At 45.6% G+C, this 13681-nt stretch overlaps 2 protein-coding genes across 8 annotated transcripts; one reads left to right on the top strand and one right to left on the bottom strand.

The window, feature by feature from the left end:
- The first annotated feature begins 3440 nt into the window (after positions 1–3440).
- On the top strand, positions 3441–7503 carry LOC103645800 (SWIB complex BAF60b domain-containing protein). Its single transcript, XM_008670519.3, has 6 exons — positions 3441–4206; positions 5489–5594; positions 5696–5864; positions 5968–6152; positions 6791–6927; positions 7134–7503. Exons 1-5 carry the CDS (start codon positions 3623–3625, stop codon positions 6908–6910), a joined length of 1164 nt encoding a protein of 387 aa, XP_008668741.1. The 5' UTR covers positions 3441–3622; the 3' UTR covers positions 6911–6927; positions 7134–7503.
- Positions 7504–10163: 2660 nt separating this feature from the next.
- LOC103645799 (Myb family transcription factor PHL5) lies at positions 10164–13572 on the bottom strand. 7 transcript variants are annotated; one of them, XM_008670514.4, is made up of 8 exons: positions 13381–13572; positions 11990–12593; positions 11654–11906; positions 11421–11497; positions 11242–11287; positions 10995–11049; positions 10804–10873; positions 10164–10652 (listed from the first exon to the last, which is right to left on the bottom strand). In XM_008670514.4, the coding sequence occupies exons 1-8, from the start codon at positions 13410–13412 to the stop codon at positions 10446–10448; spliced, it is 1344 nt and encodes a 447-aa protein (XP_008668736.1). In that variant the 5' UTR covers positions 13413–13572; the 3' UTR covers positions 10164–10445. The 7 variants fall into 7 exon arrangements, with proteins under 7 accessions (XP_008668736.1, XP_008668738.1, XP_008668740.1 ...); XM_008670516.4 differs by having other exon boundaries at positions 13154–13570; XM_008670518.4 differs by having other exon boundaries at positions 11654–11897; positions 13154–13570.
- Between the last annotated feature and the right edge of the window lie 109 nt (positions 13573–13681).

Genomic DNA, 13681 nt, shown 5'->3' with positions numbered 1-13681 from the left:
CCCGTGCGGCGAGTACGCCACTCGCCCTGCTTCTCAATCCATTTTTGCCTCTCGGGGCGCTAAGACATGTTTATCTATATCTTTTGAGCAGGGCAGGAGGATGAGTTGGCGGAGCTGTGCCGCGAGGTCGATTCGGTGACTCGGAGCATCCGTGTACGTGGAGCAACTCGCCTGCAACGCATGTTCGACATTCCGAGCCATGTCCAGAATGTCGTAGACCTCGACGTCCACCGTGGAGCCTTATCCAGGGGTACGACGAGGTCGCCTGCAAGGTGGCCAGCGCCGTGTCAGCGGAGGACCTGATCTGGTGGGCTCCCTAGGGCCCTTCTTCGGCGTTCGTCTTTTGGTTTCCCAACACAGGAAGATGCCCACGACACTGTGTCAGGCGTCCATACAGAACGTGGGGGAACAATCAAGCCCCCCTCCTTTCTTAGTCGTCAGTTTCTGTTTTTTGGATGTTGGGTTTCGCACCTAGCCCTCGAGTCCAGACTATAATTTATGGGGGACTCGGAGGCCGCTTTATGTAAAGAATGATGTAGTCCTGGCCTCCTAGGTAGACCTTGGTCTAATGTATATTTTTTATCCTGACGTCCTTCTTTATGCGAATGAATACTTATGTCAGGTCTTCCATCGGGAGGTGGTGGCGTGACGTGTGGCCTGACATGCCAGCGGGCCAGACATGCTTCCTCGTACAACAGGTCTTTTCCGTCAGTCCCAACCAGCAGGGTCTTGTAGGATGACCTTTATTTAATCGTGTTGCTTACCCTGTCTTGTCCACCTTGTTTTCGGTTCCCTAGACCCTCGTATTCTTTGCTTGGCCCATCCTTCCTTTGCTCGGGTCTTCCGTCGCTCCTCCCATGGTGGACTGGCGCCGATCCTTGATGAGTCCATGACTCTCTTAAAGTATCTACATGTGTAGGTCCATTTTTGAACCCAAATGATGCCTTCATCACCCTATGTGAGGGGTATCTAGGCGTCGAGACCATCCTCACCTTATGGCAGTATTTTTTTCTCCTGCGTCGAGCTATTGTGGAAGAGGGAGGAGCAAAGGGTAATGGAAGCGTGGGCAGTCGATGCCCCAGTATCCGCCTTCGCAGCGGAAGGTCGCGCGAGTACATCGCGATCCCCCTTTGGGCATGCGATCCGCAAGACGTAGTTCCCTGTGAAGGTAAAGGCGCCAGTAAACATCTCAATGTACGACGGATCATTGAATCCAGTCATATGGTTAGATGGCTACCGCCTCACATATTGCATGGCAAGGATCAAGGATGACCACCTCATCATCTAGTTCCTCAGCATCCACCCCGCGAAAAGGAGCAAGGGCCTGCTCCAACATCTGCCAGCCGACACCTTCCACGATAGGGTCAACCTCCGAAAGGCCTTCATTGGGTACTTCTAGGCAACCTACAAGCGCCCTAGTTGATCCTGGGACCTCAAGAGGTGCACCCATAAAAGTGGGGAAAGCCTCCGAAATTGCATTCGGAGGTTTTCCTAGAAATGGAATGAACCTCCCGACTCCACCAACGTCGACGTGGTAAGTGCCTTCACCTACGACACAACCAATGAGGCACTCACTCTTGAACTTAGGCAGGGGAGACCAAGAACAACTGCCAACCTCCTCGATATAGCGACCAACTTCGTCGACAGGGAGGACACAATAGGGGCAATTTTCCACAAGGGAAAGAGCCCACGCGATGCCGACGAACCAAGCAACGAGAAGAGGGAGTGTTGGGAGCACCTTGACATGTGTTGGAGGAACCACCACCCCCGACACGACGAAGAAGTCACCACCGAGGATCGATCACCCAAGCCGTCGGCGAAGAGAGTGGCGATCACTTCCATAAGCTGATGGACTCGTCGTGCCAGAACCACGACTTTCCGTCCACCGCAAGCTTCGGGAGTGCGAGCCCTTGAAGCGCTTCATCTCTAAGCCACCACCAAGAAAAGCAAAGCTGGAGGAGCTGCCCAAACCAGCGGAGCAGGAGGCTCCCATCGAGGATTTCTCTGAGCCGACACAGCCCAGACTTGTCCCCCTATTCTTAGGATTAGGCGGGCACGCTCCGCCACCCGGCTCGAGTTTTCTCTCCAACAATATTAGTTTATGTTTCCTAATTTTAAATATATCAATTATAATTGTTAGAGAACAAACCAGGATTTTATTGTGATTCGAAAAGATAAAACCACATCTCAATCACAATACTGAATTTGTTTCCGCTGCAAGAAGTAAAGGGCATTTGTAATCTAGTTTTGTAGTTCATATCTAGAAATTGAATAACCACACAATTTGAAATTTGAATAGATGTATACTCACTCAGTCCCAAAATATTAGTTGTTTTGTTTATATTCAAATGAATGACGAGCAATCTAGACACATATATAAAACAGATACATTAATTATTGTATGAATTAACTAAAAAGGTAAAACAAATTTTATTTTGGGACGAGTACATCATAGGCACACATTATTTGTTGAATTTATTTTTTCTCTCTAAAATGACCAAAACAATCTTAGAAATATTTACTAAAACAACATTTTTTATTTTTTTTGTTATTAAAAATAATTTCATATACTTTTATATTAGGAATTCACAGAACTTTTGCCTTGAAATCTATTTTAATACTTGAAATACAATAAAAATATTTAACTACGTAATATTTCAAAAAATAGAGAAAAAATATTTAGAAGTATACATAGTTCGATTAACATGTTAAATTATCACCGTAATCCAATTTAGTACATCGTGGCTAACCTTGCGCATACAAAATGATTGACGTGATGCCACGACAAAGAAAAATATTGTATAAACTGGCTAAGTGTAAAATTAAACGATGTTAAAAGTCGAGTGGTGACACGAGGGAGGAAATGGGGACTTTTTTATATACAGACGCTATGCACGTGGCTATGATTTCTATACATATCATAAGTAAGCTTTATTCTAATAAAACACAAAATATATGCTTCTTTTATTGGTTATGTAGGTTAAATGTAGAACCGATAATTAAACTTCAAATTCTTTCGTACATAGTTTTACTTTATTTTTACAAATGTTTGTTATTTTTTTCGAAGAAAAAAGAGACCCAAAGCGTTTTCGGGCTATGTACACGCATCACGGCCCGTCTCGGCCCAGCCCACGACCTCCCTTTGCTACGCTCGCCGCAACTGCAAAGGCGACACGGGGCGGGGTCCACATGCGCAGAAATTGCAACCCTCAACAACCGCATCAACAAAAAACCGTGGGCACTCTCGTCATTCCGCACCGCGCCCTCCTGCATCCACCCGATCGCGACACGGAACCCCAGCCCCACCCGCGCCCATGACACGTGGGACCACCCTCCCACAGCCCAAGCCATCAGCAGCCGCGTAAGACGATTGGAGGTGCGCTTAGCGACTTGTCCTTTTCTCTCCTCTTATTTTTCCTCCCCTAGTTAACAAACATAGGGCTAGAGGCTAGAGCGAGGGACCGGAAGTGAGAGACGGACCGAGGAGAGAGATAGAGAGACAAAGGGGAGAGACCAAGCGCCAGAGACACAGAGAGGGGGGCGGAGGAGAGAGAGGGAGAGGGGAATCGCGGGAGGGAGGCGGGGTTTTGGCGAGATTTGAGTTTCCCCCCACGCTCCCGCCATGGTGTCCGACCAGGAGATCGCCAGCTGCGTCGAGTCCGTCCTCCGTGGCTCCGCCGGCGGGCCCGGGGAGGCGTCGCTCGCCGCCGTGCTGCAGCAGGCGGAGGCCACGCTCGGCGTCGACCTTTCCCACAAGGCGGGCTTCATCCGCGACCAGATGGACCTCTTCTTCGGCCCGCGCCTCCAGCCGCAGCCCCCGTCCAAGCCCCAGCCGGCGCCTTCCCCGCCTCAGGCCGTCGTTGCCCCCGCGGCCGCCGTGCCGCAGCCTCATGTCTTACCGCAGGTGCAGGCACATGCACAGGCGCAGCAGATGCAGCCGCAGCAGCTCGCGCCGCTCCAGCCGCAGCTCATCTTCCAGACCATCCCTCAGCTCTCCGCCATGGCCCCCGTCCCCGCGGTCTCCGCGCCGCCGGCCGTGCCGGCCATGGCGTTCTACCCGCCGCCGCCGCTCGCCTTCCGCTACACCACCGGCCTCGCTGGGGCCGCCACCGGTGGGACCGTCTCTTTCCAGCAGCCGACCCCTGGGGCTGGGGGCACTGCTTCCCCTACCGCTGCACCGCAGGTCGCCGGCGACAACAAGGAAAGGTGAGCTGTCGATGGAATTAGGGTTTGCGGTCCGCGCTCCGTGGATTGAGGGGATTCGTATGCATATCTGTCGATTGGCTTGGAAATCTACTTTGATTCGACATCTAGTTGGTCGATTCGAGTGATTAGGGTTGTCGAGATTGAAGATTCAAGGTCTATACTGAGGATGACTAGTTGGTATCTTGAAATGGTTTTGTTCTTGTTTGTGCTAACCTGAGGTTAGGGTTTACGGTTCAGACTTTCTTGTTGGTTGTGTCAGTTTCCACTTCAGTTCAACTGGTTATTTTGTACTGTAGTGTTCAGGATATGTGGCTTAGGATGGCATTTTCTTCCCCCCACCCCATTTGTAGATAATGGATCAGTAACTGTTTAATTGTAGTTTTGTTGCCAACTTCTTTCAACGGTATTGGTCAAACAGAGAAGAATCCAAACGTTGTTCTGTCGACAGCTTGTATCATGCATATTTTTTGCTTCCAAAAAATTCTTTTGTAAAGCAGAAAAGATAATATTCTGTCTACACTCGTAAGCTACAAGAAGTTTTCCAGACTAGTAGTTTATTAAAAAGGTACAACCAGCAAAGCACGGGAGACACATTGTGTTTCATGAGTTTGTTTGGATTTATAACACCACTTTCCGCTTCCTGAGAACAATCAAGTGCAACTGACTATTTTATAACTCCACTCTGTGCATGAAACGGTCCCAGTAGACAGCTCAAGTCACTTGCTCCCTATCTATGGGCGTGCAAAACACTATTCCGCACTGTAGGCTGTGCTGTTTTTAAAGAGTGGAGTTTGAAATGAGGAGTGAGATATGGAGGCTGCTGGAGATAGCCTAAACTAGTGCACCCGAGCAAGCAAAAATGTAACCATTAAATACTCAAATTTTCATACATACTAATTGCATATGACATCTTCATCCTTAACACTTGATTCTTTGTTTTTTAGTAAGATTCATTTTCCTGGCTGGTTTGATGTGATTGCATGCACCTATGTTTTTCTTTGAGATGTATTGAACTAAAGCTTGTGCAACCTGTTGCACAGTACTATGGGAGCAGGACAGCAGGTCCTAAAATGTAATCTATTTCGTTTGAAGAATATGTTGAAGACTCTTGTATCTGACCAACATTCCTTTATTGGTTAGTTTGTTTTGCTGGTCGTGGTTGTTCATCTGTTTTTGAGACTTTACTCACTACTCAGCATGTCAACTGATTTGTACTTCGCTATAGTATCTTGGTTCTTTTCTGAAGCTCACTGATTAGTGATTTGTGTATAATTTCTTCTAGTGCTTCTAAGCGAAAAAGAGGTGGACCTGGTGGTTTAAATAAAATTTGTGCAATTTCACCTGAACTTCAGACCATTGTTGGTGAGACTGCTATGTCAAGAACCCAGGTACTACTCAATTTCTTTACAATAGAAATTGACACACTCTATACTCTACTGGTACTCTTTGAATGATTGACTCTAGGAAATTAATGTTAGTCTTCATTCAGATTGTGAAGCAGCTATGGGCATATATCAGGCAGAACAATCTTCAAGATCCTGATGACAAAAGGAAGATCATTTGCAATGACGAACTTCGTGTGGTTTTTGAAACTGACACCACCGACATGTTTAAAATGAATAAGTTGTTGGCTAAGCACATAACCCCACTTGACCCAAGTACATGCTTCTATTTCTTTTAATCAGCATACACTACCTTTTCTTTTGCGTTACTAAAGTTTAGTCCTGGAATATGCTCAAGTGCTTCCTAATGACACCGCAGAAGATCAGCTTCATGAAGTAAAAAGAATGAAGGCTCCCACAGTGGTTCCTCAACCACCTCCCATTAATCAGCCCAGTGTAGTTATTTCTGATGCACTTGCAAAGTTCATCGGAACAGATGGAACATTTCCTCAAGATGATGCCCTGAAATACCTGTGGGATTACATAAAAGCAAACCAACTTGAGGTATGGTTGGGGTCCTACCTTTTGGTTTGCAGAATAACCATACCATGTGCTCTGGCTTTTTGCTGCAAGTCTGTAGTGAGTATCATCATTTGAAGTGCAAATTCACTGTTCCTTTTCTAGAGGTACATTGAATGCATGCACAGCAGACCATTCAATTCTTAGTAACAAATTTTCAATAATGTTCAGGAGCAGTATGAGTGTATGACAGTAAAAAGTGCAGAATGACTGGGTAGATTCAAGTCAACTTTGTGTTAATGATACAAACTTGGGCTGTATCCTCTTTTTGGCTAACTGCCTGATTATATTTTGTTAACCTATGCTGCTGTCAATAACTAGGAATGTTCTTACTATAATGGCTGATGAAGAGCGTTATCGGTGGCATTGTGTAGATATTTGTTTATTGGACTAGGTATTCGTTTGTTGAAATATATTAGTTCAGATATCCTGGAATATGATTGAGGTTAGGACAGTGTCCACCTAAAAAGTTCTGCACAAAGTTGTACTAACAGTTAAAAAAAAGTTTGATGTTTCCTTGTCTTTTTTCTTGCAGTCATGATTATCATGTGTATAGTCTCTGAGCTGTGAAATTTATGTCTTAATGTACACACATATTAATTGCTATGTTTGGTAATGCGTAGGATGTCATCAGTGGATCAATATTATGTGATTCAAAGCTTCAAGAGCTCTTTGGCTGTGAGAGTATTCCTATGTCAGGACTATCAGAAATGCTTGGTCACCACTTCATCAAGAAAACATAGCAAATCCTCGTTAACTGGTCAGTTTCTGGCTGTATCTCCTATTTCTAGTGTCACATTTGCTGATTTCTGTCCAGATGTCAGGGATGACAGTAATTTTTCCCATAAATTATTTTCATGACGGCACATTGTTACAAGTTATGAATCTGTTTTCTACCTGTTCATTTGAACATATTTTGATGTAAGTTGTGCTTTGTCTTATTCTGATTCCATACATTGTGTGCAGATCTAGGATTGCAGTTTGGCAGATAGGCCTAACATTACAATATGGTGTTCTTGACAGAATGGACAGCATAGCGTCTGTATTTCTTCAATGTTATGGAATATGAATGGTGTCTGGCAAAGATCATATTATTTGCGGTAGAGGTAGCCTGTGCTTTGTTACGTGTGCAGGCCACCGCTGCGGCGTCTGGTGGAACCTCTTTACTGAATTCGTAGTGCTAGTTCTTAAATGTCAAAATGTCATTTCTGACTATGTAAAGTTGCTTTCTATTTGAGTGCCAGATTGTACTCTTAAAAAGGAATTTGAAGGAATTTCTGTAGGTACCGATAATCTTGTTACTTCCGAATTGCGAAGATGAAATCTTTGAAGGTCAGCACCGTTTGGATGTGTAGAATTTGAATGAACTAGAATCATATTGTTTGGGCAGCTTGTTTGATGGAACGGGAATTCCAAGTAATTCCAATGAAGATGAAGCCCGCAACGTATCAACGACTACGTAAAATTCTTCGCCTAGAAAATAGAAAGGCTAGTTCCACTTTTTAGGACTAGTTCTGAAAATTAGGGTGCTTGGTTTGAGAAATTGTTCCATTTAAAATGAGGTGGTGCACTATTAATCAATTTCTTAAATTTGGTGGGATAAACTCATTCTGGTTATTAGTACTAACTCAATTTCTTAAATATGATAATAGATCAACTTATTACATTTTTTAAACCAAACAAAAAAAAGTAAGGAGTGGGAAGATGATGAATTACCTTGTTTGTCAAATCAAACACCTCATTCTGGTTATTAGTACTAACTCAATTTCTTAAATATGATAATAGATCAACTCATTATATTTTATAAACCAAACAAAAAAAAGTACGAAATGAGAAGATGATGCATTATCTTGTTTCTCAAATTAAACTCCTTTTTAATTTCCATCTTAATTCCGGTTTCCAAACTAGCCATTACTATTTATCGTCCTGCGCTCCGAAGCAGTAGCTGTTTTGCAATGAAACAACCACTTGTTTGCTTTAAATTAAAGTCAGCTGTTCGGATTGTTGCAACTGTAATTTATAAAGACAAAATACTATAAAAACATTAGCAGCTGTTTTGGATTAAAGCAAAGCGAACAACTTGGTGCACAACGCCATCATCACAGTATGCATGCTCAAAGATGACGAGAAGGTATTCCAATTCAGGTCCTGTCCATTAAGAAGGAATTAAATCAGTTGCTAATTAAAATTAAACAAAAAAGATTTAATCTTTCTCAGGCTTTGTTCGATTCAGCATTAGAATCGGAGAGAATTGAGTGGGATTAAATTTTATTCCATTCAATTTTAATTAGCAAGAGATTTTAAACCCATACAATCCCTTCAATCTATCTATAATCGAACACGTCCTTAATCTCCTTCGATTCCTACGTAACCAAACAAAACATTAAGGGGCTTTAATCTATACCAACATCTACTGCTTTAACAATATTTTTGTCTTTATAAATTATAGATACAGTAGTTTAAACAACCGGATTTTATTAGAAGCGAACAATATTTCAACAAAACTAGTTAAACCAAATTCAGCAAATGAAAAACATTAGGTACGCTGACCAACACAAATTGCAACGACTCCCAGAATCGCAAGTGGAGGACGCCACCCAAAAGCATATGGAGGCATGTCTGGCCACAAATTTATAATGTTAAACTGTCTCCGAGTAGCTAGTATAAAATAGAGAACACAGAACTAGATAATATTGTTTGATATTGTTTACAGAGTGTAGTTTGAGATATGAGATAAGATATAAGATGAGATAGAGAATTTGATGGAGATAGCCTTAGAACACTTCATATGTCTCAAATTAAAATTCATTTTAGGTAATTAAGATTCATACAATACTTAATGTATGTGTTTATATGTGTCTAGATTTATCATCATTCATTTAAATATAGACAAAAACAAATCAAGGTTAAAACGAATAGTATTGTGGACGGAGGAAGTATTATCTAGAACGAACAATAGAGGTGGACGAAATGGTTTCCAGTCTTATACAAAATGGTTGTCATACAACCACAATCGGTGGCGGATTCAGAAATAGATTAAAAGGGAGCTAAATTTTTTAGACTGAGCTAAGATAAGACTAAGTGATATAATTTATCATGTTCATGAAAAGTAAGAATCTACAAAAGAAAAATTCCTTTATACAATTCTCATTAGTTCCAAATGTTGTGTTAGAATCATTTTTCCCCTTATATGGTATGTATATAAGGTCGTCTCCAGCACTATCTCGTCCCCTATCTCAAATTTCACTATATACACAGTGTCATCTACAATATAAACCCTCTATTTTATACGATCTGTTGTAGACAGTCTAAATATAAAAATTATTTTTACCAAACTATAAATAATTTGATGAAACAAAATTAACTAAAATGTAAAAAACAACTTATAAAGAGTGAGCTGCTAGCTGTCTATGCTGCTCTACTAGTTGTGTACCTTGCGACCGTTAGTGCTAGTTGTTGTTGCTGGCTAGGGCAAGAGGCTAGCTGGTCTAGGTCCAGCCTACTGCGGGCAAGTTATCCATTGCTATCCCTGGATGGGTGGGATACCACGTGTTAGCGGTGAAGTCACGAGAACTTGATCGTAGAGGAACCTCACTTGCCTATCCCAAGTTACTAGTTGCAGAGGATCTTGATAGTTTCTTAGTTTATTCTGAGAAGTGGTTGAACTAATACGTTCATTCTAAGAAGCGGTTGTACTAGTAAGCTGTCGTAGAAACGCAAGTTATAAAATAAGGGGGTGTTTGGTTTCTAGGGACTAATGTTTAGTCCCTTCATTTTATTCTTTTTTAGTTTATAAATTGCTAAATATAGAAACTAAAATATAGTTTTAGTTTCTATATTTGGTAATTTTGGAACTAAAATGGAATAAAATGTAGGGACTAAACATTAGTCCCTACAAACCAAACACCCCCTAAGTTATGCCAAAAAGGAACACTTCACCTATTGTTTTAGCCAAAGAACTTGTCTGTTTCGTTAGAATAATGATGGCGCTCAAACTGAAAAAACTAATCACGGACATTGGCTCGGTTGGGTTTACCTTCACGGAGGAGGACGAGGATCCTCCCTCCCATGTATTCCAACACTTTAAATTCCTTTTTTTGTTTCTAAAAAAGAAGAGGAAATAGACAACTCGGTCGATTTGGCAACAAAGCACTCCTCAGCTCCTCCTCCCAAACATTGTAGGCATCACCATCCATGAGTCACTAGGCTGATATTTGTAGTCAAACCCTACGATTACAAAGCCGATCGAGCCAGCTGGAGGCGCGCGGCGGCCAAAGGCTAGCTTATATTCAACTGGAACCCGGCGTCGCTGCGGGCCGCGGCCGCCAGCAGCTGCACGTGCACGTCGTTGAACGCGTCGTCGTCGTCATCTTCCTCCTCCTGCCGTGGCTCCATCACGGTCCTGCTCGCCTTCATCTGCTCCTCGAACATCTTCTGCAGCTTCTTCCCCTGCACCTCGATCCTCAGCTGGAGGTTCCTCTGGATCTGCAAGACACATGCATCACCCCACCCCCACCGCCAAAAAAAGGTCACCAGATGCCACGACCACACATCAATCTTGAAGAATGGATTCTAGCCAGCCAGGTTTCTTTATCGGCGCCGCGCTCGGCTAGTGTTTGTGGTATAGACAGAGCACCTCGAGCTGCTCGTGGAGGCGCCTCTGCACGTCGAGCTGCACGCGTAGTGCTTCGGTGATCTTCATCCCACTGTGTGCGAAGTAAAGAAAATAGGATGGCAACTGTTAGCTAGTGGCACGTCGCATGGTCGCCATTAGAATTCTTGCAATGTCGTCAAAAGGTAGACGACGACAACTACGACGTCACGTACGTGCTGGGGTCGAGATTCTGCACGTCGTTTCCGACGGCTCGTTTCTCCTGTTTCCCTACAATTCAACAACCGCAACATACATGTATGTCAGTCCACGATAGGACGGAATATATACAGGCTCAAAAATCGCAACATAGAGAGTATCCTACGTAAAAAGAATTATAGATATATGATTTAGCAGAACATAGTGAGTATTCTGCTAGTAGTATTCTAACTTCTTACTCGATTGGACTATAGATTAGATTACCTTCAGACGTCGATGATGCGGGCATGTACTTAGCTATGCGGTATTTCTGAAATAGAAGAGGGGAATGTCAAATTTTTTAGTTAAATTCAACTAGAGACCGTCCTAAAAATTCGTGTCACACGACAGCATCAGTTTAAATCTGAAAGTTTTGCACTGCTGACGAGTTCAAAACTACGTACCTGAAGGTGGCTCTTGATGTGGTAGATTGTGAGGCCATCGGAGTTCATCAGCTTGAGGATCCCCTTGGGAGTCGCCTCTGCAAGTGTCACGCATGCAAAAAAAAACGAGAGTATATGACTACTCTACGAGAAAGAGAATCGAATAGCCTTCGATTCAAGCAAAAGCAAACAGGTTAACCAAGAGCTAGTGCAGACAAAAAAACAGAGAGCTTGGGATCAAGGACGACGCTCACTGTCGGCACCGCCGAGTTGGTTCACGGAGTCGACGAAGCGCTCGTGGAGGTCCTGCGTCCACCGGATCCGCGTCTTGCTCGGCGCGCCATGCCCCGGCGCGGCGGCGGCGGCGACGTTCCCGCTCCCGACGTGGGTCGCCGGCGCACCGATGGTACTGCAGCTCCTGGACAGCGGATTCTCCGTCGGGCTCTGCTGCATGCCCGCCGGCGCCTCCATCGCCGGGAGAAGCGTGCTCGTCGCAACCTGCAGCAGCTTCAGAGTTTAGCCAGACAACAGGTTAGGAGAACGACAGCTCTATGACCTCTATCAAGCAACGATTCCACGCGTTCGCTTACATGAGCTGTAAAGGAGTGGGCTTTGGGTTCGCCGCCGAGCAGCCTGCCGGTGGAAGCGTTGCCGAACAACTGCTGCTGCTGCCGCCGCCCTTGCTGGAATGGCAGTTCGAGCGAAGGAGGCGCCTCCGTGGCGCCGTCGCGCTGCTGCGGCCGGACGTAGTACGTCCTCACCGCCGCGCTGTCACGGAGCGGCAGCGGGTCGACTGGACCTGGACGACGGTAGTGCAGCTGCTCGTCCTCCGTCGTCGGCCTCTTGGCAAACGCTGTCATCTCCGTCCCGCCGAGAGGGCAGTCGTCGAAGCGCGGCATGCCCATCATCAGCTCCTCGGCGGCGAAGAACGCGGCGGCGTCGGAGCCGACGCACCTGCTGCCCTGCAGCGAGCCATGCGTCGCGAGCACCGACCTCGGGGTCGTCGTGTGGTGGTCCTCGTGCAGCCAGGCGGCATGCGGCGGCTGCGGCAGGGAGCTCATGAGCCCCGCAGCCGGGTGGAAGGAGAGCCCCCCGGCCGCGGGAAACAGCTGCTGCGATCCGTAGAGGTGGTAGTCGTGCAGCTTAATCTTCTTGGCGTCCATCATCCAGCGATCACCAGACCAGGTATCGGGACTGAACAAACGAGCAGGGAAACAAACGGGCACAGCGAACCAACTTATCAGTCGCAGCAGTAGATAGACGAGCTTGATCAAAAGCATCGACGATAGTTTTCATCGTATATATATGCAGCACATTTTAGCATCAGCAATTCAACATGTGAGGGCCTGAAACAGACGATTGAATCAGGACGGCGGTTGGAGCTAGCAGGAGAGCAGGGCTATGGTATGCTTTGCTAGCTTAAGTAGTGCCGAGGACGCGTAGGTTCCACTTCCATCCAATCCAAAGGAATTTGGAAGCTGGGTTCGTGGTTCTAGCTAGCTCCTAGCTTAGCTAGTGGTCGAATAGGATCCGTATTCCTGGACCTTGGTGGCGTGTCGCACAGCGTGACGAGAATAATTCGACGGCGGTGAGTGCCTCCGGCCGGCGCGCAGAGAAAGAGAACTACCGGGAATCGCGAGACAGCCGACGGCCATGCGTGCCGCAGCCAGCAGCCACCGGAGGAGGAGGAGGAAGCAAGAACACTGCAATGCAAACACGCGCATCCTTCGGCAGATATGGGTAGAGCAACTTACAGCCTCAAGGCGTCACATGTGTGCAGCAGGCTTTCCTGGAACGAAACTGTGTCCCTCACTCACTCAGCCACTCTCGCCCTATGCTGTATGTATCTGGAGGAAGGGATTGGAATCTGCAGGAGGATGGGGAACGAAGAATGGGAGCAGAAAGGACCATCTACCCCGATTGGAATGTGGAAGGCAATGAAGCAACTGACAAGGAATAAAAAGATGCAAAGATGATCCACCTGGTGATAGCATATAAAGTGCAGGCTTCCATGTCGGACACGAGGGTAGGGGACAAACGCAGGCTTTGATGCTTTCACCCTCTCTTCCTCTTCGTTTCTAGCTGGACTGCAAGCTTAGCCTAAAGACCAGGGGGATGGATGGACATCTCTATGCTGAATCATCATCCCCTGCTTGGCGTTTGGCATCCCAACAATACATGAACAGAGACCCCCCCCCCCCCCCCCCCCCCCCCCCCCCCCCCCCCCATTGCTCTGCCGGAATCAAACAAGCCCTGAACATCAGCTTTCTTGGATGCGATGT

This window comes from Zea mays, chromosome 2, assembly GCF_902167145.1.
Source record: "Zea mays cultivar B73 chromosome 2, Zm-B73-REFERENCE-NAM-5.0, whole genome shotgun sequence".
NCBI classification, from domain to species: Eukaryota; Viridiplantae; Streptophyta; class Magnoliopsida; order Poales; family Poaceae; genus Zea; species Zea mays.
This window is presented reverse-complemented; position numbering and strand designations above follow the sequence as displayed.

Bases quoted from the DNA above. Each gene is read 5' to 3' on its own strand.
- LOC103645800 (XM_008670519.3), top strand. From the start codon at position 3,623: ATGGTGTCCGACCAGGAGATCGCCAGCTGCGTCGAGTCCGTCCTCCGT. The intron at 4,207-5,488 runs GTGAGCTGTCGA...AATTTCTTCTAG, and splicing joins GCCGGCGACAACAAGGAAAG to TGCTTCTAAGCGAAAAAGAG. The intron at 5,595-5,695 runs GTACTACTCAAT...GTCTTCATTCAG, and splicing joins CTGCTATGTCAAGAACCCAG to ATTGTGAAGCAGCTATGGGC.
- LOC103645799 (XM_020548075.2), bottom strand. From the start codon at position 12,679: ATGCTTTTGATCAAGCTCGTCTATCTACTGCTGCGACTGATAAGTTGG. The intron at 11,050-11,241 runs GTAATCTAATCT...GTTGAATTGTAG, and splicing joins CGCATCATCGACGTCTGAAG to GGAAACAGGAGAAACGAGCC. The intron at 10,653-10,803 runs GTGCTCTGTCTA...TGTGTCTTGCAG, and splicing joins GCCTCCACGAGCAGCTCGAG to ATCCAGAGGAACCTCCAGCT.